The sequence below is a fragment of the Triturus cristatus genome, chromosome 6 (assembly GCF_964204655.1).
Source record: "Triturus cristatus chromosome 6, aTriCri1.1, whole genome shotgun sequence".
Classification (NCBI taxonomy): domain Eukaryota; kingdom Metazoa; phylum Chordata; class Amphibia; order Caudata; family Salamandridae; genus Triturus; species Triturus cristatus.
The window spans coordinates 1,210,891,392-1,210,915,968 of record NC_140589.1 but is presented as its reverse complement, the minus strand read 5'-3'; the positions used below and the strand labels follow the sequence as shown (position 1 = coordinate 1,210,915,968).

Here is a 24,577-nt window from a genome sequence, read left to right as displayed (position 1 = left end):
ATTCATCGCAGGCTGACCAACGCAACTTGCTGAGGTCCATCGACTCCACACTGACTGCAGCAGTGGGTCTCCTGCAGCGCGACCTCCCCCCACCTACCCCTGCCCCATCCACACTTCCCACTCCCATGCCTGTCACACGTACACCCAGACGTCGGCATGCACCCACATCAACGGACACGGGCACCACACCAGCAGGGAAGGTCCACCGCACTCCTCCTGACACGCACACACAGGGTGAGGTAGGCACACCCACTGGGTCGGGGGGCAAACGTGTGACACGCAGCCATAGTGGGAGTCCGCATTCCACCCAGTCCACTCCCTCCAAATCCCCTCCCCTCAGCTCTCCTGGCCACATCTCCCCCAAGGACTCCTTCATGGCCGCTCTGTCCCTGAGCCCCACAGTTACACCACCACGCAAGCGGTCACGGAGGTCCCCGGTCAGGGTGGTTGAGTCTCCCCCCCTGTCTCCACCCTCCCCCGGTGGCGCTGCGACCCATCCCTCTGACCCCCCCCCCTCCTTGGGGCCTGAGGTCCCTTCGGGTGCAGGGGACTCCCTGGATGACCTTGCAAAGGTGTGTAGTGCCATCCTGGCCTCCGCCTTTGGCACTGACCCACCCCCTGTGGTGGACTCCTCCATCCCTGCACCCACAACGCCGCCCCTTTGCCCTGATGTCCCTGCGGTGCCTGTTGCTCCCCCCCCCCCCTGATGCCCTCACCAGTGTGGAAGACGATGCCATTTGACTGTGCAGGCAAGGTAGGGGACACGCATCCCACTGTGTCCCCCATCCAGCTGAGAATCATTGACTGCCCTATGGGCTTTGTGAAGATTGAACTGCCTGCGATCCACGGACATTGTGCTCCTGCAGAATAAAGCTTAATTTTGTTTTCATTATCACACTACTGCTATGCTGGTATTGGTGTTGGTGGGGCTGCTACATGGTTTTGGGTGGTGTGTAAGGGTTTGGGTGTGTGGGATATGTAGTAGTGTACTGCTCATTGGTGGGACCCTGTGATCTGTGTGCCATCACAAGGTGTTGGCTAACTTTCTTTGTTCATGTAGGCAGTTACTGCATGGTGCACTTGTCCAAGGGTGTATTCCTTCCTCTGTGTACCCAGCTTTCTTCCCTGCAGGGTGTTCCCAATGTTTAGCGCAGAGCTGTGTCTACATGAGCTGTGTGTGTGACGGAGCCCTTCTACTTTGGCCATGCATGCAGGGCCATGTCTCCACCTGCGACAATCGTGGCATCCTTGGTGATCACTGTACTTGTGTGTGGAGTCTGTTGACATGAGTTCATGGGGACATGTTCCCTTGTAGCCAGTATGCATGTGGATAATTCTGGCCTCACACACATGTGTTACACCCCTCCAGTCTCAGGGCACTGCTGGGAGGACTCTGCACCCACCCCTCCTGTCTCAGGGCACTGCTGGGAGGACTCCACACCCACCCCTCCTGTGTCAGGGCACTGCTGGGAGGACTCTGCACCCACCCTTCCTGTGTCAGGGCACTGCTGGGAGGACTCTGCACCCACCCCTCCTGTGTCAGGGCACTGCTGGGAGGACTCTGCACCCACCCCTCCTGTGTCAGGGCACTGCTGGGAGGACTCTGCACCCACCCCTCCTGTGTCAGGGCACTGCTGGGAGGACTCCACACCCACCCCTCCTGTCTCAGGGCACTGCTGGGAGGACTCCACACCCACCCCTCCTGTGTCAGGGCACTGCTGGGAGGACTCTGCACCCACCCCTCCTGTGTCAGGGCACTGCTGGGAGGACTCCACACCCACCCCTCCTGTCTCAGGGCACTGCTGGGAGGACTCCACACCCACCCCTCCTGTGTCTGGGCACTGCTGGGAGGACTCTGCACCCACCCCTCCTGTGTCAGGGCACTGCTGGGAGGACTCTGCACCCACCCCTCCTGTGTCAGGGCACTGCTGGGAGGACTCTGCACCCACCCCTCCTGTGTCAGGGCACTGCTGGGAGGACTCTGCACCCACCCCTCCTGTGTCAGGGCACTGCTGGGAGGACTCTGCACCCACCCCTCCTGTGTCAGGGCACTGCTGGGAGGACTCCACACCCACCCCTCCTGTCTCAGGGCACTGCTGGGAGGACTCCACACCCACCCCTCCTGTGTCAGGGCACTGCTGGGAGGACTCTGCACACACCCCTCCTGTCTCTGGGCACTGCTGGGAGGACTCTGCACACACCCCTCCTGTCTCTGGGCACTGCTGGGAGTGATGGGCACCCACCCCTCCTGTCTCAGGGCACTGCTGGGAGGACTCTGCACCCACCCCTCCTGTCTCAGGGCACTGCTGGGAGGACTCTGCACACACCCCTCCTGTCTCTGGGCACTGCTGGGAGTGATGGGCACCCACCCCTCCTGTCTCAGGGCACTGCTGGGAGGACTCCACACCCACCACTCCTGTCTCAGGGCACTGCTGGGTGGACTCTGCACACACACCTCCGATTTCTGGATATGTGCGCTTGGCACATACACGGTGGGGTTACGCACACTGCATTAGAGGTGAGGGTACGAGTCTACTGACACTGGTGTGGTGGGGGTACGCTCCGTACGTCCGCGGGTGTGGGTACGGGTCGTACTTACACTGTTGGGCAGGGGGGTACGCTCCTTGCATTCGCCGGTGGGGGTACGGGTCGTACTTACACTGTTGGGCAGGGGGGTACGCTCCTTGCATTCGCGGGTGGGGGTACGGGTCGTACTTACACTGTTGGGCTGGGGGTACGCTCCGTACGTCCGCGGGTGGGGGTACGGGTCGTACTTACACTGTTGGGCTGGGGGTACGCTCCGTACGTCCGCGGGTGGGGGTACGGGTCGTACTTACACTGTTGGGCTGGGGGTACGCTCCGTACGTCCGCGGGTGTGGGTACGGGTCGTACTTACACTGTTGGGCAGGGGGGTACGCTCCTTGCATTCGCGGGTGGGGGTACGGGTCGTACTTACACTGTTGGGGTGGGGGGTACGCTCCTTGCATTCGCGGGTGGGGGTACGGGTCGTACTTACACTGTTGGGGTGGGGGGTACGCTCCTTGCATTCGTCGGTGGGGGTACGGGTCGTACTTACACTGTTGGGCAGGGGGGTACGCTCCTTGCATTCGCGGGTGGGGGTACGGGTCGTACTTACACTGTTGGGCTGGGGGGTACGCTCCTTGCATTCGCCGGTGGGGGTACGGGTCGTACTTACACTGTTGGGCAGGGGGGTACGCTCCTTGCATTCGCGGGTGGGGGTACGGGTCGTACTTACACTGTTGGGCTGGGGGTACGCTCCGTACGTCCGCGGGTGGGGGTACGGGTCGTACTTACACTGTTGGGCTGGGGGTACACTCCGTACGTCCGCGGGTGGGGGTACGGGTCGTACTTACACTGTTGGGCTGGGGGTACGCTCCGTACGTCCGCGGGTGTGGGTACGGGTCGTACTTACACTGTTGGGCAGGGGGGTACGCTCCTTGCATTCGCGGGTGGGGGTACTGGTCGTACTTACACTGTTGGGGTGGGGGGTACGCTCCTTGCATTCGCGGGTGGGGGTACGGGTCGTACTTACACTGTTGGGGTGGGGGGTACGCTCCTTGCATTCGTCGGTGGGGGTACGGGTCGTACTTACACTGTTGGGCAGGGGGGTACGCTCCTTGCATTCGCGGGTGGGGGTACGGGTCGTACTTACACTGTTGGGCTGGGGGTACGCTCCGTACGTCCGCGGGTGGGGGTACGGGTCGTACTTACACTGTTGGGCTGGGGGTACGCTCCGTACGTCCGCGGGTGGGGGTACGGGTCGTACTTACACTGTTGGGCTGGGGGTACGCTCCGTACGTCCGCGGGTGTGGGTACGGGTCGTACTTACACTGTTGGGCAGGGGGGTACGCTCCTTGCATTCGCGGGTGGGGGTACGGGTCGTACTTACACTGTTGGGGTAGGGGGTACGCTCCTTGCATTCGTGGGTGGGGGTACGGGTCGTACTTACACTGTTGGGCTGGGGGGTACGCTCCTTGCATTCGTGGGTGGGGGTTCGAGTCGTACTTACACTGTTGGCATGGGGGGTACGCTCCATGCATTCGTGGGTGGGGGTACGGGTCGTACTTACACTGTTGGGCAGGGGGGTACGCTCCTTGCATACGCGGGTGGGGGTACGGGTCGTACTTTCACTGTTGGGGTGGGGGGTACGCTCCTTGCATACGGGGTGGGGGTAGGGTCCGTACATATCCGTCCCCACGCTATGTGATGTTTGTGCGGCCCGTACCCAGGCCTTTGCCACGTGGGTGCGATCCGTCCCGCCATTGTTGGGGTGACGTGTGTGGGCGTGGTCCGACTCGTACCCACGCTCTTCAGGCGTGGGTATGGGACGTACCTGTCTGGTTGTGTTGCCGGTTCGCGTGGTGACGGACTTCCGTTGTGGCGGTCGCTGGATTATCAGGACACGCCCCCACCCCCTCGTGGTGACCATGTGTGGTGTTCGCTGGTATGTATGTGTACTTCTTTTATGTCTTTATCCGGAGCGTGGGGTAGAATGTGCATTGTTTATATCCTGCATTCCAGCCAGGGCGTCAGTTGCTACTGGAGTCCTGAGCTGAAGGTTGTACTGCCTGGCGCTCACCTGTTTCTGCCAATAAACCTACAATTAAGATTATGCTGGCATTCCGTCATCTTTACAATTGGCGACGAGCTGGGATCAAGGATAGGCTGTGATCTTGGACAGCGTGGAACGATTGAAGAGGCACGAATTTAATTGCCGTCGTGTGAAGCACCTTGTGTAACTGAACTACACACAGGAGGCGAGGATCGTGTTGTCGCGGAATTTTTGGTGATGTCGGTGATGTATGCGGAGTGAATTTCGGAAGAAATTGACTTTAAAGAGCAAACTACGCAAGTTACCGGTTACCTTGGAGATCAACAGCGGCATTTTTCGACCTGCCGGGTGCGAGGCTGGAACACAGGCAAAGTTCGGTGCAGGCGCACTAACAGACTGACACGCCACTGCGTGAGGAGAACGCACACAGAGTTCCGCGCATGCGTTTTGGGTGAGACACGTCACAGCGCAGGGTCACGTACGTGACCTTTGCGTGGCGTCCATTTTTTTTTTATTGTTTACTTCACACGGAAGCGCTGGGAATCGGAGGAATAAACGGCGAGATCGTAATCAGCACTGAATCGGAAAAGATGTCGGAAAAGGAATTAATTCCTTGCGAACACTAGGGATGGCATAAGAAACAGGTGAGAGAGTCGGGGGTCGAAATATTTTTGTTGAAAAAAAAAAAGGGGGAATAATAATACACAGAAGCATATAAGGATCTGGAGATTTTATATGAAAAAGTAAGGACTATTGGTTGATTTTATTGTTGGATCCACAACACTGTACGTAATTTGGAGTAGGGACAGAGACTGCATATAATACATAAATACATGGATGAAGGAGACCAAGTAACTGAGGAAGTTATGGCTCAGCAGAATTTTACTATCAGTGACCCACATGCTTTTTGGGTAAGTGGTCCTCAGCCCAGCATCAAATGGGTGGAATGGAAGGAGTATTTTGTGAATTATATCGAAGCAGTTGATGAAGCGGGGAAGATGAAACCGGAACAGAAGAAGAGGATCTTACTTCATTCCTTGGGTCCAGTAGGCATAAAAACTTATTCTAGAATGTCTAAAACTGCGAGAGGAGAGGAGAATGTGTTTGAAGCGGCATTAAAAGACTTAGACAAGTACTTTGCACCCAAAGTGTGCATCGGAGTAGTGAGGCATACATTTTTTCAGAGGAAGCAAAGCAAAGAGGAATCGGTGGATGATTGGTTGGATGATTTAAAAAGGCTGGCAATTGACTGTAAGTTTGAGAACTTACATGATGACTTGATCCGCGATCAACTGGTGATGCACAGCAAAAACTCCTCCTTACAAGATCGGTTGTGGGTGAACGGGGATGCACCTTTGGAAGATATCTTGGCTATCGTAAGGAAGGCTGAGATGTCAGGGAGGTGTGCCACAGTTGTCAAAGAGTCAGAGAAAGAGACAGGAGGAGTGTTTAAAGTGCAAGGTCAAAGTAGAGTTCAGAGAACAAATGTGAATGCTCAGTGGCGCAACCAGTCGCAAAAGAGTACATTTGGAGAAAGGAAATGGGAGGAGAGAAGATGTTATCGTTGTGATAGCAGACAACATCTAGCGTTTAGTAAGAGTTGCCCTGCGTTAAAAAAAAAATGTGGCATATGTGGACTCATAGGGCATTTCAGTAAAATGTGTCGTAGGAGGAACAGTGTGAAAATGGTAAATGACGTGGAGGAAGAGACGGAAGAAGACGTGGAAGCCGAAGAAGACTCCTGCGTTAAAAGCCTACAAACAAACTATATGTTGAATGTGGTAGACAATTGTGTGGAAGGGAAACCTATTTGTGAGGTGTCCTTGGGTGGTATCAAAGTTGACGTGTATGCGGACTCAGGGTCGCCTTACACCATAATTAATGAAGGTGTGTGGAAGAAGGATTTTGAGGGTAAAATTGGGAACCATTTAACGCCTACTGATGTAAACCCGGTGAGTTTCACGGGAGAAAAAATTGATATGTTAGGTTTCAGGTGGCTTACCTTTACATTTAAAGGGAGGTCAGCAAGAGGCAAGCTATATGTAGCAAAGAATGGGCCGTCGGTACTTGGTTGGTTCGACCAAAAGAATTTACATATTATACTGGATCCGAACAGCATAGAGAAGGTACTTATAATGGATGAGAGTAGCAAAGTGAGTGATGTCTTAGTTAAAAGATTCCCGGGGGTATTTGGGAATAATCTAGGAGCCTTGAAAGGTTTTGAACACAAAATTAAGTTGAAGGAACAAGCGGAGCCTAAAGTGCATAAAGTCAGACCGATACCCATGTTAATAAGGGATGAGGTTAATAAGGAGATTCAAGGATTGTTATCAAAGGGTGTGATCGAAGAGGTGGAGAGTTCGGAATGGGTTTCTCCGGTTGTGATCGCACGTAAGAGCAACGGTAAAATCCGTTTGTGTATTGATTTGCGCCATTTGAATGATAACATTGTCATTGAAAGATTTCCCCTTCCAAAAATCAATGAAATGGTTTCTTCTTTATGTGGGACGAGTTGGTTTTCTACGATTGACTTGTCAGCAGCGTACCACCAGATTATGTTGTCACCTGAATCTAGAAATCTAACGGCTTTTATAACACCATTTGGGTGCTACCAATTTGTACGCATGCCGTTTGGGTTAGCCTCGGCCGCTGCGGTGTTTCAGCGGTTGATGCATAGACTTTTTGGAGAAATGAAGGGAGTGAGTTTCTTTCAGGACGACATCCTGGTGGCGGCAAGGAATGAGGAGGAGCACAACCTTGTTCTGGATAAGGTTTTGAGTATATTACAGGAAGCAGGGTTGAGCGTAGAACTTAGCAAATGTAAGTTTGCACAAAGGAGTGTGTCGTATCTAGGACATGAGATAAGTGAGGAGGGAGTGAAACCCAAACCGTCATTAGTAAAAACCATCAGGGATTTGCCTGCTCCGTGTAACAAGGATGAAATTAGGTCATTCCTGGGGATGGCGGAATATTGTGCAAAGTTTATACCGAATTTTGCCAGTAAAACCTTCAACATACGCTCTCTTCTCAAAAAGAATGTGAAGTTTGCATGGTCAGAAGATTGTAGAAAAGAATTTGTGAGGATAAAAGAGGATTTGAAAAATGTTGATGCTTTGGGCAGTTTTGATCCAAATTTAGAGTGTTTGTTAACAACAGACGCAAGTGATAAGGGATTGGGGGCAGTGCTGTCACAGAGGTTGAGCAATGGAGCGGAAAAGATTATTTTGTTTGCATCCAGGGCGGTTTCCCCTTCGGAAAGTAGATATCCGATTATTGAGAGGGAAGCGTTAGCCTGTGCTTGGGCGTTAGAGCATTTCAGGGCGTTCGTTTGGGGGAAAGCTGTCACTATCCGCACTGATCATAGGCCTTTGGTGAAGATTTTGACTAGTGTGGGGGGTGTTGGAGCATCTGCTAGATTGGCAAGGATATCTATGAGAATGAAGGAATACATCTATCGGATGGTATATGTGCCAGGTAAAGATAATGTTGTGGCAGATTGCTTGTCGAGGTTGCCCTCACCTCTGGAAGAATGTCTAGATGACCCTTGGGGTGAATTTAACATTGCTTTGGTACATGACTCTGGTGCACCGGTTATTACAAAAGAGGAGTGGATGGAAGAACAATCAAGTGATGTGTTGCTACAGGCAGTCTTCAATTATATTCGTTGTGGCTGGCCGAGGAAGCACCTCATTAAGGGAGATTTGAAAGCCTTTTGGGACGTGCGAAATGAATTGTCTGTGGACAGGGATGTGTTGTTTAGGGGCGAAAGGGTGATTCCACCTAAAAAACTGCGAAGGAAAGTGTTGCAGCTGTGTCACGAAGGACATTTTGGTATAGTGAGAAGCAAGTCCTTAGTGAAGGGAAGTTTTTGGTGGCCAGGTGTGGACATGGATGTGGAGAGGTTTGTAAGGGGATGTTCTGTATGTTCTTCAGCAGACAAGTCATTGAAAACGTTGAGACCGCCAATGAGTGAGGGTCTTATTCCAGATCTCCCGTGGGAAGTGATTGCCATTGATATTTTTGGGCCAGTGGGTGAATCAAAAGATTATGTATTAGTTGTTATTGATTTGTTCACAAAATGGCCTGTAATTGAAATTGTTGAGAAGGTGGATACTAACGCTGTTTTAGAATTCCTTGACAAGTTATTTGTATCAGAAGGACTGCCTGTGTGTCTTGTAAGTGACAATGGGGTACAGTTCACGTCTAAGCTGGCAAAGGAGTATTTTCATAAATGTGGAATTAGGCACAAGACTACCTCACTTTATAATCCTAGTGGGAATGGTACAGTTGAGAGGTTTAACAGGGTGCTTAAGGGTGTAATTCAGGCTGCAATGAATAAAAGGTTGGAATGGAAGGTGGAGGTACATAAAGCAGTGTGGGCATATAGATCTACTAAACATGCTGCAACGGGGTTATCTCCTTTTATAATGATGAGAGGTAGGTTTCCGAGATGCAAGTTTAACCCGGATTGGATCAAGGGTGGAGGAGTTGTAGAGTGGTCACCTAGTGTGGTGAAGGAGAGTTTGGTGGCTACACATGTGAAAAGTAAGGAGGGTTATGATGCGTGTGGCACCAAGGATGTTTCAATTGAGGTAGGTGATTGGGTTCGCATCAAGAAACCGGTCAAAGTACCAAAGGGTGAGAGTAGGTTTGAGCAACCTCAGCAGGTAGCGGAGGTTCTTCGCAATGCTGTAAGACTCAAAGATGGTAGAGTGTGGAATCTGAAGAGTGTTGCGCTGAACCCTACCCAGGGAAAAATGGTTGACACTAACATTGATGATGTTCATAATGATTTTGGTTGGGTGGAGGATTATTTTGACCAGAGTGCTGTACAATCTGATTTAGGTATGGATCTTTGTGTGGAAAACAAAGGGTCGAAGGGTTTAGAACCAGTTGTCACTGAACAAACTTTTGGTGGGAATTGTGGAAAGGTTTTTCCGTTGAAGGATTTTGCTTCTTGTTTGAGAGGGGAGGAAGGGGTTGCCAGTTCTTCTAATTGCGATAGTGAGCTCGCTCATAAGGGCAATGAGGGTGTGGTAACCAAGAGAAAAAGGGTTCTCCCTGGGTGGTTGAGTGAGTACGTTAGGGACTAGTTGTACCTTAGTTAGAAGGGGGTTAGGTATTGTGGATTGCTGTCTTTTTTATTTTTAGTTGCTGTTTTTGTTTTGATGTTTCCTTTTCAAGGGAGGGGGATGTGTGGTGTTCGCTGGTATGTATGTGTACTTCTTTTATGTCTTTATCCGGAGCGTGGGGTAGAATGTGCATTGTTTATATCCTGCATTCCAGCCAGGGCGTCAGTTGCTACTGGAGTCCTGAGCTGAAGGTTGTACTGCCTGGCGCTCACCTGTTTCTGCCAATAAACCTACAATTAAGATTATGCTGGCATTCCGTCATCTTTACACCAGGGCATGGGAGTCAGGTATGTCCAGGCCATGTGTAGTGTGTCACTCATGTGGTTGTTTTGTGGCCTGCCCTGGTAGTGCCACCCCCACCCCACCCCACTTTCCCCCCTCCCTTAGTTATTCTGACCTTCTGCGGCGTCTGCGTCGTAACCTGTAGAGGAGGTGGACTGCTATGAGGGCAGGGATGACTCGTAGGTTCGGGTCCATGTCTGTCCGTCACGTACTGGTCCTCCTTGTTCGCGTCGTCGTCTGTCCGTCGCGTACTGGTGGTCCTTGTTCGCGTCGTCCTGATTTCCCGGCAGTTTTTGGCTGCCGCAAAATATTCACCGTGCGGGGTGACGTCGGTGCGAATCGTGATTCCTGGGTCGTGAATGGCTGGCTGCGTGCGTCCCGACGTCAGGTCGGCGCTTTCCCGGATCGCATTGGTAGGTGTTTTTTGTTCGGTCGGTCTTTTTTACGATTCGTACGGTAATGGTGTACCCGTGCGAATCGTAATTCCATGTTTGTATATTTTGACGACCGGGTACGCGTCGGACGGAGAATATGCTCCGTCCGACGGTTCGTACCCGGTTTTTACCGGATTGTGATCGGCACCCTGGTGTTGACATACCTGCCCTTTTCCCATATGAGGCTTATGTAGCAATGTTTATACTTGATTGTTCAATTGTCTGCAGTTGTAGGAGAAGGAACAAGCAATGTCAACTTGTAAACGTTTATGCTCATTTGTTCGATCGTCTGCCAATGTCCATTAATAATGTTTGTGCTCGTTTGTTTCTCTGTATTTTAGTATTTGAGGATCTGAAACAAACCTTAACCTTGTAATTTAGTTAGGGATTGTTCATTCTGTAAATATTTTGCACAGACCAAGCTTGTGCTAACTGTATAAAAACCCCTCGCAGATCTGTGTAAATTGCCCACTCTGGTCATAGCCACTTGAGCGCTTTGATTATGCGCACCCGTGTGTTATCATTAAATACAAGTTGCCTTGGCAGACCTCCAAATACTGGCTTTCTGTTTTGCAAGTGGAGACTAAAAAAGATTGATTTTCACATATGTTTCACCTGAATGGCCATATCTAGCATCGGAGTCTGAAGAAGAAGAGTCAGATGCAGAATTATGCAGAACCACATGGAACTTAGAGAGAAAAGACTTGCAGAGGGCAAATTAGTTTGAGCTTTACAAATTATCCAGATGAAGAAAAATAGGTCTGAGAATATGAGCTGTATGAACTGAACCAACTGAGCTGCTGAAAAAATAATTTTCTAAAGTTTATTTTGATTTAGATTTTTTGTTTATTACTTTCAAAGAAAAAGAAGAAGAGAAGTTTAATTATTGTCTTAAAGAAACAATTTGTACATTTTTGAAGGTTCACCTTTCTGGATAGAAAATACTATATAGCAAATGCTGCAATGTTTCTGGCTGAATGTCTTTAATAATGATAGTAATAACCATAGTTGGTTCATTGTTGTGCCTCCTATCTCCGGTGGGAAATGTCTCTACAGATGTTAAATTAACTACAATACAATTTTGCTTCTAATACATTGACACATATGTAAAGTTTAGTTATTGGTGTCCATGATAACATACATACAACAGTATTGGGTGATTATGTGGAGATTATGGGGGGGGTCAAGAATTGTTTTGTGTGTACTTTTCTCCCTCATTCTGAATGTAAAGAAGCAGCATATCTGCAACTTCCGTTGTCTTAAGAGTCTAGCTTGCAATGTGTTTGATAGTATAATTGATAAACATTCATTTTTAAATTGCCTAATCTGTCAGACTTCAATGCTTCACAGAAAGACCTTCCACTTTCCGAAGAAGCTAAGAATGGGTTAAAATATGGCCGTTTTTCTGAATACAGTTAGACAAATTTACCATTGTTTGAACAAGTCAAAACAAAAGTATGTGTGCGGTTTAAGTAAAGAGATGTGTGAATTTGTAAAGGAATATAACGAGAGCATAGAAAATAAGAGAGCAGAATAGGGCTGAGGAAGAATTTGGATTTTTACAAATTTGCATCCAAGGTTGAGCATGGAGCATGAAAGAAAGGGTGCACTTTTTATGGTGTGTAGTGAACCTACTGGAGTTTGGTCAATTGAATATGTGAGTGAGTGTGAGAGGAGTTATGTTGTTAGTGGCAATTTCCTGGTTGGTGAGGAACTGATTTTGAGAGGAATTTAATATGTATGTGGTAAGACTGCTTATTTTAACCCACCTCAAAATTGAATGAGTTCCTGCTGTCTTGCTTTAGTGTTTCCTAGAGTTTATCATGTAAGAGAGAGTAATGACATGGTGGTTTGAAGAGAGTAAAACATGGTTTTGGGCAGATAGCGTTAGATATATTAGAAGTTATGATTTCATCTATAGATGTGGTTGTGAATGATGGAAAATCGGATAATGGTTTATGCTTGTGGATCAGCTTGCTTCTAACACTACTGGTTCCTTAACACAGATACATTATGGCAATGAGGGCAAGGATAATGCAAAATCACCTAGCTCTTAGATATCCTCATGAAGGAAGGCAGTGTTTGCAGGGTTTGAGGGCAAGCGAGTGTTGCACTTTCATACTTGAATGCAGTAGGGCTATTGATGCATATGTTCAAAATATAACTAATATTTTGCGTGAAGTCCAAGTTTTAGAAGAGCATGGCTTGTGGGAAGCAGTGGGCTCCTGAGTCAGTGATGTAGGAAAGGGGTTAAGTAAGGTTGATGAATGCGTTTGGTACTCTGGGAGGGGGTATATTTAGGCTGTTTCTAACAGCTGTATGAATTGTACTGATATGTGCAATTATTCGGTTTCTCTTTTTTTCAGATGTGCTTAGTATTTGTTTCTAAAACGTTGGTGTAAGAAGAAAAGAGAATCATTAAAGAGATAGCGACAAGCTTTAAAATGGAGGATGCCAGACACTGTGTTTACAACCAGCTAAGATTGGAGGAAGACTCGACTGGAAAAAAACATAAAGTGATGTAGGCTGTGTTATAATTGCTAACTAGTTAGATTAATTGTGGGTTATAGTAGTCATGATAGAATATTTAGAGGTTGAAAGTTGTTGGAGATCTTTGTGTTTTCATATATTTGTGCATTATTAACAACATACAGAATGTCGATCTACACTGGATTACACATGTACACAATGATATAGTACTTTTACTTTTGAATTAATTTCCTATGATATGTAGAAATATGTAGAAATAGGTGTAGTGATTTCCCTTCTGGACTCACTTTGGTTCTCCTCCAAGTTATATGCTTTAGACATTTTAGGCTGACTTTGTTCAGCAAGGTCATATTTTTACATTTGTTTTGTACGATATTGTTCTAGGAATGAGTCATAGATGTTGCTTATTTTGACTGATCTTTTTTCCCTCATGTAGTCGGCAATATCCGGTACAAAGCCAGGGAGTACAAAACAAGATACTGCACTATAATGTTGTTCATTCAAAGACAGCACAGCTTCTAACATCTACACTTATGTTCCTGCCTCTTGTTAACTAGGCTTCAAATTTTCACTGAGCAGCCATCTTTACAAAATGGATGTCACCCTTGTCTTTCCCCTGCACGTCTCACTGTTTATTATTTCTGCAGCACACAGCCAAGCAGAATTATGTTTGTTTCTTTCCATTGTCATTGTCCATTCTGTTTTTGATGAACTTTCCCTGGCTTAGTCACAAAACTGTAGCTATATTTTAAGGTCCTTCCATTAGCTCACTGTACCCTATTCATTCATAATACTTGCTGTTGTTCATGTATCTAGTTTATTCCACCAACCCCTCATGACATTAGCACTGAGTAGGCAGAAGCAACAATCATGCAATGGGATACTGCTTAGTTGCTAAGGCAATATGTTGCATAATAAAAACGGTGTTTTGATCTGCTAATGAAAATATACATTTGATCACACCACAGTGATTCTGCAGTTTTGGTTATTTCACATGTGAAAATAATATATAAAAACCTCGACTTTTAGAGAGAGCCAGAAGAATTAATTGAAGTTTTTGATGCTGCTGGAGATGTTGTCTGTTTCACTGTTTATTTTGCTGCCCACTAGAGACTCAGCATTATTTTGATTTTACATTGCTCTGTAATGCTGAGGGTCTTCATGGCATTAACCCTGTATCATCATATCTTTGAATTTTATAATAAAACCTTTTAACTATTCTGCTGAACTAGAACTCAGTTATTCAGAGGAAACTTTTGCTTAATTTGACTGAATTTCTGATTTTGAAGTGCTGGGAGGTGCCTTACCTCAGGAGCACATTCCCTCATTTAATACCATCTCTGATTCATCTAATTGTGAGTGTACTGTTAAGATACATTTTGAGGTCTAGGAATTATGGAGTTCCCCGCGCTCATAGAACAAGGGGAGTTCAGTGAGCAAAATGCTATTTTGCTTAGAGCATTGAAAATACTTGCTCTGTTCTTGTTGATTGGTATACTTTCATCCAAGCCTGTCAAGACCACATTATAAATGTCTAGCTGTTTATGGTTGCAGGCATAAAAACATTCTTATGGAATTAGGAAATCTTACAGAATTATTACAAAATACTTCAAAAATTACCTTATGTGTCTTTCCTTCTTCAAAGACAAAATGGCTCGATGATGTGTAGATTTTTGCATGCCAAAGACTCACAACAATAGACAGGACTAGGAGCCAGTTGTTCGAAGGTAAGTGTTTACGATTACCAAATAGCTATTTGGTAATCGCAAACAGTAATGCCCAAATACGTGTTTTACACATTTTGTGATTCCCAGTGCATTGTAAATAATCCTACCTCATGAATAATAATGACACAGGTCATGGTTTGCGACCCATTAGGATTTGCAAAAATCACAGGGATGGTGACCTGCCGTGTCTGTGATGGCTTTCAAATAAAGCAATCTTAATTTAAAAATGTTGCCCATTTTCCTTAAAGGAAAATGGAAAGTGTTTCAAAAAGAAAAATGAAAAGTTTTCATTTCATTTTTTTAAGAGTAGGCAGTGGTTCAAACATTCACAAAGTGGAAGGGGTCTCTTGGGGACCTCTTCCCATTTGCGGATGGGTTACCACCTACATGAGGTAAGCGGTAAAATGCAAATGTTTTGTGACCGCATTTTTTACAAATACCAATGGGCATCGATATTAGGAAGTGACGTTCTATACAGGCCCCTTCCTAATTCCAAATCCTAAACACGATTTGAGATACAGGTAATAGGTTACTGAATAACAAATAGGGTTTTGTACATTTCAAACGGCCTTCGTGTGTTTTCAAACAGGCTGATTTTGCAAATCTGCCCGTTTTTCGAACACAAAAACGCTTTTTACATCTGGCCCTTGGTCTGAACATATGCCCAAATCATAAATTTTCATATATACAATACAATACAAAGCCATTTGTAGAGCACACAGCTAATCCCGAAGGAGTGTCCCGCCGTTAGCAACAAGACTGCCCTGCAGAAGGAAAGGGAACTAAACATTTAACAGGTGGGTCTTTAAGCTTTTCCTGAAGATCCCTTCTGATGGGGGAAGGCATAGGCAGGGCAGGAGCGTGTTCCACAACTTAGCAAGTAAGAAGGTGAAGGATCGCCCACTGTATCTGGCCTTGTGGATGCGAGGGACTTGGAGAATCTTCTGTGAGTTAGACTTGAGTGGTCTACTCTGGTGGTAGGCCTTGAGTCTGCGTCTCAAGTACAGAGGGCCCTTACTTGCCAAGGCTCTATAAGCAAAGATGAGTGCCTTAAATTTGATACGGTTGACTACAGGGAGCCAGAGAAGCTGGTGAAGCTGTGCAGACACGGATTGTCGAATTGGGGCCTTGAGAATTAAGAGTGCAGCACATACTAAATAATCTGCAGTCGTTGCAGAAGGTAAGTTGGCAAATTCAAGTAAAGACTGTTGGCACAGTCCAGTTTGGCGGTGGGAAGGGCATGGATAATAGTCTTACAGGCAGCAAGTGTAACATACTTCTCAGAGACTTCAGCATGGCAAAGCAGCTAGCTGAGAATGCTTAAATGTGGGGTTTGAACGATAGAGCAGAGTCAAATTTGACACCCAAATTCCTAACACAGGAAGCTGGGGCAAGGGAAGCACCTGAGAGGATCAAGAATTGTTCTTATGCCCCAAAACAGGATTTCCATTTTCTCTGAGTTAAGTTTGAGGCAGTTTTTCGCCCATTCAGTCGCATACCACTTTGAGGCAGTCCTTATAGGACTTACGGGTGCCAGGAGTTCCATCCTGGTAAGAGAGCAGCAGCTGTGTGTCATCAGCGTATGAAATTTCCTTCACATGTTTAACCCGAATCATACAGATTTTCCACTGGTAAAACATTTGCCGGTGCAAATGCATGTTTTATTTTCACTACGAAGGACATGTATTCCCGCAGGAACCCCTCCTGCTAAACCCCATGAATAAGGGGCATAGAGGGGTTTTGGGAGTACTTAACACCATTTGCGGATACTTAGCTTTAATGTGCTAATCTGTGGTGAAACGTTTTGGCAAAGCTTGTGAATATCCACAATACACACACCAAAATTACAATGTTCTGGGTGTTGTCTGCCGTGCAAATAGCCACCCCCTGCACATCACAGGAATTATCACATTCCCATCTTGAATTCTAACTGCAGTACTACAGTAAGTCGGCCCTGCCTTTAAATAGGCATACACTACAGTGTTAACAGGGAACAATATTCGTGGCATCATATCTTTGCAATATTTGCATTCCATGTATCACTGGGTCTCAGGTATCTTTGGCTACCTTGATCATGTATTGGAAGGATAGGCCGCAGACTCCAACCTCTTCCCACTTCTTCGTCAGGTACATATATTTCAGCACCATGGCTGGCAAAGTCAACTCCAAACCTTGGTGGAACAGATGCCTGAGACAGGGATGTGAAGGAAGGAAGAGGCATGAGTTGTAATCATAATCAGACAGACTTTGTAGTTGTAAGCCTGCGATGAAGCAGTGCCTGCAACAGTCTTCTAAGAAAATCTTTGGACCTCTTGACATCTAATGTACAAAAGAGAAAAGGCTTAAAACCCGAATAACCATAAAACTGCTAGGAATGGGTCATCTGTATTTAGGAAATGGATGTTTGCCACAGCTGCATCACAATGCATGGCACAAGGAACTCAATGTCCTGCCCTCCCAAGAACAAGGAAACTCCACAGATATTCTTGCCACAGTCAACGCACGTTTCAAGCTACTACAAAAGCCTAATGTCCTGAGGGGGCATACTAACTGATATAAAGAATTATGAACTATGCCTGCTTTGTAAAATCTATCTCTGTTCAAGGGTTGCACTTAAAAGGACTGTATATATACATGCAAAGATGATGGGGTCCATAACTAGATGACAGCATGACCAAGGTGATGATGCAACTCATCTTCATAACAGTAGTAGGCAAAGCAGTTGGATCATTAAGCAACAGTCTAAAATCTTACTGTACCTTCCACTTGGATGAAGATCGGATCCGATATAACTTCTTCATTGTTGAATTTCACTTTGCACGTGTACGAACCATTATCCGACCGCTGCACACTGGTTATGCTTCAAAACAAGAACAAAGAAGTCTTGTGTCACAGATAATATTCTAATTGCTTCACATCCTCCCCCTTCTAATGTTGATGGATTTTATGTAATAGCAGGAGAACTGTACAGTGCCATAAAATTGGGTGAAAATTGAGTGCATTTCCCTAGGAACTTGCTTCCCTAGAGTACACTACAGAGTCAAGGGCAAAAATGGTAAGACATTTCCAAATCTCCCCTTCATCCCAACACTTCCAGTCCCGCACAGCTTACCCGTACCCAATAGCATTGGTCTAATTGGTCCATGCCACTTTGCTTCAGGGAACAATATCGCCGGCTTGAAAAGCAAATCAAGCATAGGTGTTCTAATCTATTTGACCATGGTGAGGCAGGTTATCACTTATAAAAGAAGAAATGATGTTTAGGACCAAACCTGTGCTAAACAGATAGTGCTAATATCCAATCTGGATAGGTTCTATCGATTTAGAAATGTGTTCAACCTCTTTTGAATTCTGTTTGTTATTGTTCTGCAGGAATACTACCCACCCAATGTTTAGCAGTCATACTCAAATCACCCATCCTGTATCTAACTGGTCTCACCAAGCATATTGAATTGAAATTGTTAAAGAGCATCATCCAACTATCCATCACATATGAGATGTATAATTTTCTCATGATATTCTATTTTTGATTCACTTGTTGCCTGTAGTAAGAAAACGAGACCACTACACCATTATAGTAACTTATTACACTGGAATTGTGACATCACAATGCCTCCTGCCAGAGCAAGCAGAGTTATAAAAAGCAGGTCATGGAACGGGGTTACAACTACTGTTAAAAAAATTAAAGGAATACATAGATATTTACCTGACCTTTTTTCTTCTAAAAATTCAGTAATTAGCTAATTAGGGATCATTTATGGTAATATGTTTCATTACATGAATGTAGGACTCTATTTACATGTTAGCTGCATTATGAACTACAGCCCCTTTTGAATGCAACTTTCATCGTAGTGCTATGCATGTGTTTTGTCATCAATCACAAGCTGCATATTGACATGTTTATTTTCACATATAACATCTATTTTATATATTGACTTCAGCACCTTTTTTCATAGGTAGGAGTAAGACAGAAAAGATTTAAAAGAGGGTTGAAAAGTTTAATGGTGTGCCCTTGTATTATAAGGAATAAAATACTCTCTCTACACAGTATTGTACTGTTTGAGTATACAAGTCACCTCCAAGTTCCATGACCTATACCATCCGCCTCATTGTTCAACAAGGTCAAGCAACTCCTTAGGGGCTTGGTTTTACATTATAATGTACAGCATTCAGTACTTCATCTCTTATATTATTTAATAGTTCTACAAGACCTAACAAGAGCATGCGAATACCCCCAAACACACCAAATCGCTTTACAGGTAGCAGCACTGCACAAGCAGCAGGAGAGGACAGAGACTATGAACATGTCCATTTGTGCTTTCAGTCTTTCTTACTGAGAAATCATGTCCATGATATCAATACTTAGCCGAAAGTCAGGAATAAAAAGAATAAAAGAGCTTCAACAAGACAAATTAAATATACAAGCATCTGGAAGTGTGTTTGGTGCACCTAGACTCTTACTCACATTAAAACAATGATCAATTGATTATAAAATTGCAGTATACAATAGATGTTTCATCAACTGGATATGCTGCATGAGCGAAATGCACCCTCAGCTCATGAAGGCACAAAATTAGGCATGCTTCTGGGAAAAGGCCTTTCGATGAGAGCACAGATAGTTCAATTATCAAAACAAAGTCTTTATTTTTTACCCAGAACTAAGAAAGGTATTCATTTTAAACTCCCTGCCTTAAAACCCTTAGCAGTGGGCCCAGGGTTCAGCGCTAGGCTGCTCTATGCCAATTTCTTATATCTAGGTATGTCAAAAGGTTTGCAAAACAGGTATGCAGCACAAAATGCAGATATCTGACTAGTAACAGTGCTCAATAATAGTGTTTAGGCCCCCAGAGAGGGGATCTATAGCAGAGTAGAGTGGCGTAGAGTAGAGTTATGTAGATCAGAGTGGCGTAAAATGTTGTCGAGTGAAGTAGAGTGTTGTGGAATAGAGTGGCAGGGAGCAAAGTAAAGTTAGCAGTGTGGAGTGGCATAGAGTGGAGTAGAATGTTGTGGAGTGGTGTAGAGTGGAGTAGGGTGGTGTGGAGTGAGCGAGTAGCATAGAGAAGAGTGGCATAGTGTAGGATAGAATGGTGTAAAATCGTGTGGAGTAAATTGGCATGAGTGGTGTAGGGTAGAGTGGCATAGAGAGGAGTGACAGAGTAGAGTGGCATGGAGTAGAATGGATTGGAGTGGTGTAGAGTAGCCTAGAGTGGCCTAGAGGAGAGTGGGTGGAATGGCCCAGAGTAGCATACAGTGGAATGGAGTACAGTGGCCTAAAATGGCTTGAGTAAAGTGGTATGGAGTGGTGTAGAGTGGAGTGGAGTAGCGCAGAGTGGCATGGAGTGGTGTGACAGAGTGGAGTGGCATAGAGTTGAGTGGCACAGTGTTGAGTGGCATAGAGTTGAGTGGCATAGAGTAGACTGGAGTAGCGTAGAGTGGATTGGTGTAGAGTGGCGGGTGCAGAGTGACGTAAAGTGAAGTGGAGTGTCTTAAGGTGGAGTAGCGTAGAGTAGTAGAGTTGTGGGTGTAAGTAACTAAAGTGTTGATAGAGATGCGAGTTAGGGTGATAGCAACATAATTAAGAAGCTTAAAACATCGCGACATGTAGAATCATGAATTAATTGTAAAGAAAACCCAATGTAAAATGAAAGCCCATCTTCTGAAAGGAAGAAAGCTCAATGTCAAATAAAAGTGCTTCTTTTGAAAGAATTCTGCAAAATAAAAGTGCATTTTGTTATGTGTATTTATTTTTTCAAAGCATTCATATTGCACATCCAGGAATAATACAGAAATGCTTTAAAAAAACATAGTAACTAGGAAGACCATTTATGAGGAAGAATACATGTACTTGGTATATGCTCCAGAGAGGAGCTAAAACTAGAAAGGAAGAGAAACATATGGGAGCTAAGCAGTACAAAGATTGCAAATGAGAGTGACAACAAAAAAAACAATGCTTTGCTGTGGCTGGGTTGTAAGCCTTAATACTTCTAATCATTCAAAACGTATTCAGGTATAGTATGTGGATTATATTGCTTTCAATTTTGTACTTAAAGAATATACATTAAAAAATGTATTCTCAAATAGGACTTTCTCATCTGGGTAACTGTAACTGCTTGATTAAACAACTTAAAACAAAATGTGGGACACTTCCACAGTCTTCTAACTATCTAGATGGTTCTAGTGACACAGTTTAGCCATAGAAGATTTTGGATTATAGTTTTCCTGAAATACAGAAATTTTAAAAGGCATGAAATGATGATCCGTTCATGAAAGCAGAATAAGAGGGGCTATACCAACTCTACTAGAGATGCAAAACTAAGTTTACAGTTGTGACATACAAGCCTTTTTTCCAAAACTCTGTCCAAGTAAAAAATAAATCAAGTGTGAGTGATAGAGGAAATAAAGCAAGAATAATGGCCAGTTTACAAGCTTTTACGTTTTACAGAAACACGATTTATGGTACCTGGCATTGCTAACAGGATCCAGTTTCAAATGAAAGGTTATTTTTAAAAACATACTGCACTTCCCCTCATTGCCTGCCCTTGAGTTCCTTAATTAAGTATTTTGTAGTCTGTGGGTACAAGGGCTTGAATAATAGTGGCACAACCATTGAATTACATGGTTAAGTAGAATTTAGCATATGTCTGTTTAACACTGGAGAATACGGATTAATTGGCCCTGTGGAAATACTGCTAGGATGACCCAGGTGAGATGTCTCGAGGTGTAGCTAAATGAAGATACTTTACGTAGCAGCACAAACTCACCAGCATAGGCTCTTTTGAGGTAGAATCAGCTGTATGCCTTGTATTAATTATCCTATCTCTGTCTTGGAGGCATTAAAACAGAGAAAGCAATGGTACATCCAGTTTTCCATGTTTACAAGGGATTCCATAACCAGTAGACGATCACCCAGTTGTTATAGATTTTGATTTGAATTTGGATGTCATCAGCATACATGCTTAAGCTCTCAAAGAGGTTACTGAGCAATGGCAGGTAGCTATTCAATTGATTAGGTGAAAGTTATGATACCACAGTTGATATCATTGGAGAAGGATATGTAGGAAGCAAGCTCGAGCCCATGAAATGTGTTCAACAGAAAGAAGGCAAACTATTGGAAAGCTGTTCTGCCAACACCACAGTTAGTTGCTAGCCAATCACCAGGAGTTTGTAATTTTACCAGCTATAGGAGGCAGGATTAAGGACAGAAGTTGTCAAGTTCTTCAGGTCCAAACTAGGCTACTTTACAAATCAGAGCATGGCTAAGCTTCTGTTAAACTTTGCCACTCTGAAAGAGATATTAAAATATTTTTTTAAGAAAGTGAGCCCATTGCTTGTATTATGGTTCAGGGAGGGCCTTGCCTTACAGTTTGGTCTGGACTGTTCCCATTGGAGCAGGGTCAAGACTAATTTGCATATGGCTGTGTCCAAACTGAGGAGGCATGGTGTGCAAAATAGTGATGGGCTGGAATGTGGCCCAGAGTTATTACGAGTGACTGAGATCAATTCAAGTGCCCCATCCATCACTACGTTTCTATACTTTTTTGTTAAAATTAGAAAGGAACATTTATTAATGTTATTGATTGTATTGTGATCATTCAGCCTGCTTGAATATACTCATATTTTGTCTGTACATTTTGAACTCTCTACTAGTTATTGTTTTTATAAAAATGAACAAGGGTTCATCACAATTGATATCTCAAATTCTGGCTTAGCGTTCTTACACAATAAGCAAGGTTTCACAGAATGTAGGTAAAAGGTTAGAAGTGCTTTACTACGAATTGTTCATTTTGAAAATGTTACCCATGTTTAGTCAGAATATATATACTAGAACAGAGCATTTTAGATAGAGTGCAGCTACATACGAGGGAGTCGAGATTGAGGGTCATACCCCTAATCACCATCTTACCTTCTTGTGCTGAAGGCTATGGAAAATGCACATCTGGCCTTCACTTGGCTTACCTGCCAGTTAGCAGACACAAAAGGACTGCCATAGCAAAGAAAAGCCATGTTCATAGAGTCATGCAGGTGTGAACCATCTCTGAACCTCGAAGTAGGCCTCTTTTGGTGCTGAGTTTAGCTTAGTTAGCCAAGAGAAAGGTGGGGCTGGAGATCTTGATATCAATATAAAAAGTTTTTATGATAACATCATAATGCTCAATATGTTCTATTATTCAGCCTCCTAACAAGTATTAACAACACTATGTTGTTTATTTTCTTAATAGTTACTATTCATAGTATGCGCACTAGGAAAGGATTTTAATTTTAATACATCTTGAAAATATATTTCTGGTTTCTTAGTGTTTTTGATTGAGCTTATTCATGATGAAAGAAGGTTTGTGTTTCACTAACTGTCCCTGTGAAATCTCACATGAATGTCTCCTACCTGCAGATCGCACAACATAAACATCATCTCCTACGTCAACAATACCCAGCTCGTCTACTCGCTCTCGACGGACCCCACCTCGGTGAAGAATAACTTCCTCAACTGTATGAAGAATGTCTCAGCCTGGATAAAGGATAACTGCCTAAAGTTCCACTCGGACAAAACTGAAGTTCTGATCTTCTGCAGACACAACACCCTCTGCAACAACTCCTGGTGGCCGGCAGAGCTTGGATCCATCCCTATGCCGAAAGACCAAACCTGTAACCTCAGCATCATCCTGGACAGCAAATTCTCAATGAAATGTCAGATCAATGTTGTTTCTTCAGCCTGCTTCCACACGCCCCGCATGCTCTGAAAAGTCTTCAGTGGGCTTCCCATCAGCACCAGGAAAATGATAATGCAGGCTCATATCACCAGCCAACTAGATTACAGCAACATACTTTAAGCAGGTACCACCACTGAACTCATGCAAAGACTCCAGAAGACCCAGAACGCAGCTGCCTGACTGATCCTCAACCTTTCCCAGAGGACATACATCACCCAGCACCTTAAGGACCTCCTCTGGCTCCCCGTCCAGAAGAAATGCCATTTCAAGTTTCTGACCCACGCCTACAAAGCACTCCATGACCAAGGAACTGCCTACATAAACTACTGCCTGCATTTCCACCGACCTACCAGAAATCTCCGTTCCGAACACCTCACCTTTGCACAGATACCACGTATCTGCTGCTGCTGCTCCAGGGGACCCTCTTTCTCCAACCTCGCTGGCAAAGCCTGGAACGCCCTCCCCCTTTACCTCCAAACCCTCGCTGACCCACTTAATGAAGGGACTCAAGATCTGGCTCTTCAACTGATACCTGCAGCACTGCACCTGGATACCCTCTAGGGTGATAAGCCATGCAATACGAGTACTACTTGATTGATTCATTGATTACCTTGATGGTTATCAGATTGCTGAGTAGTTGCATCCCATGGTTTTCTGTCTTTGGTTGGCATACTGACTAAGTCTTTATTGACAGAGGGTCTATAAAACCATTTCTGGGTTGTGTTCTGGCAAGAAATCCAGAAAACATTATCAGTAACCAGGTAAAACATCTGTAAGCTTACGGTTCTCCAGATTGTACAAATACCTTCTCCCCAGTCCTCCTTCATTTCCTCTCTCATATTCTGGCCATATGCCAATATACATCTCTTCCAACTCACCAGATCACAATATGGCCTGTACCCGAACAATACAAACCACAACCAAATGCAATATCAACAGACCAATTTGGCAGAGATCAACAGAAATTCCTGAATTGTAAAGGGCAACCTGATTTTGGAACCACACAAACAGTGGGTCTGTGCTGTACAAATGCATATACTTTAGAATAACAACATGGCATGTTAGAGGAAGTGTTTGGTCATTTTTTGTCAACTTTGTGTTTGCTGCTCCAAGCTGTACTGGAACGAAAAATCCAATATCAGGGGATACAACAACATGGAAGCTACACCTTTTACCCTTTCCTGAACAAACTGCATTTGAAGAATATGGCTGTACCCTCAAAGAAGCATGCTAT

General features: G+C 45.0%; 1 protein-coding gene across 2 annotated transcripts in view; it reads right to left on the bottom strand.

Moving 5' to 3' along the window:
- The window catches only part of MERTK (MER proto-oncogene, tyrosine kinase), a 374,986-nt gene that overhangs the window by 239,509 nt on the left and 110,900 nt on the right, over nucleotides 1-24,577 (bottom strand). For both annotated transcript variants that reach the window (XM_085612117.1, XM_085612118.1), the window contains exon 3: nucleotides 17,398-17,498. In XM_085612117.1, the coding sequence (XP_085468243.1) occupies nucleotides 17,398-17,498 (101 nt within the window). The remainder of the gene's footprint in view (nucleotides 1-17,397; nucleotides 17,499-24,577) is intronic.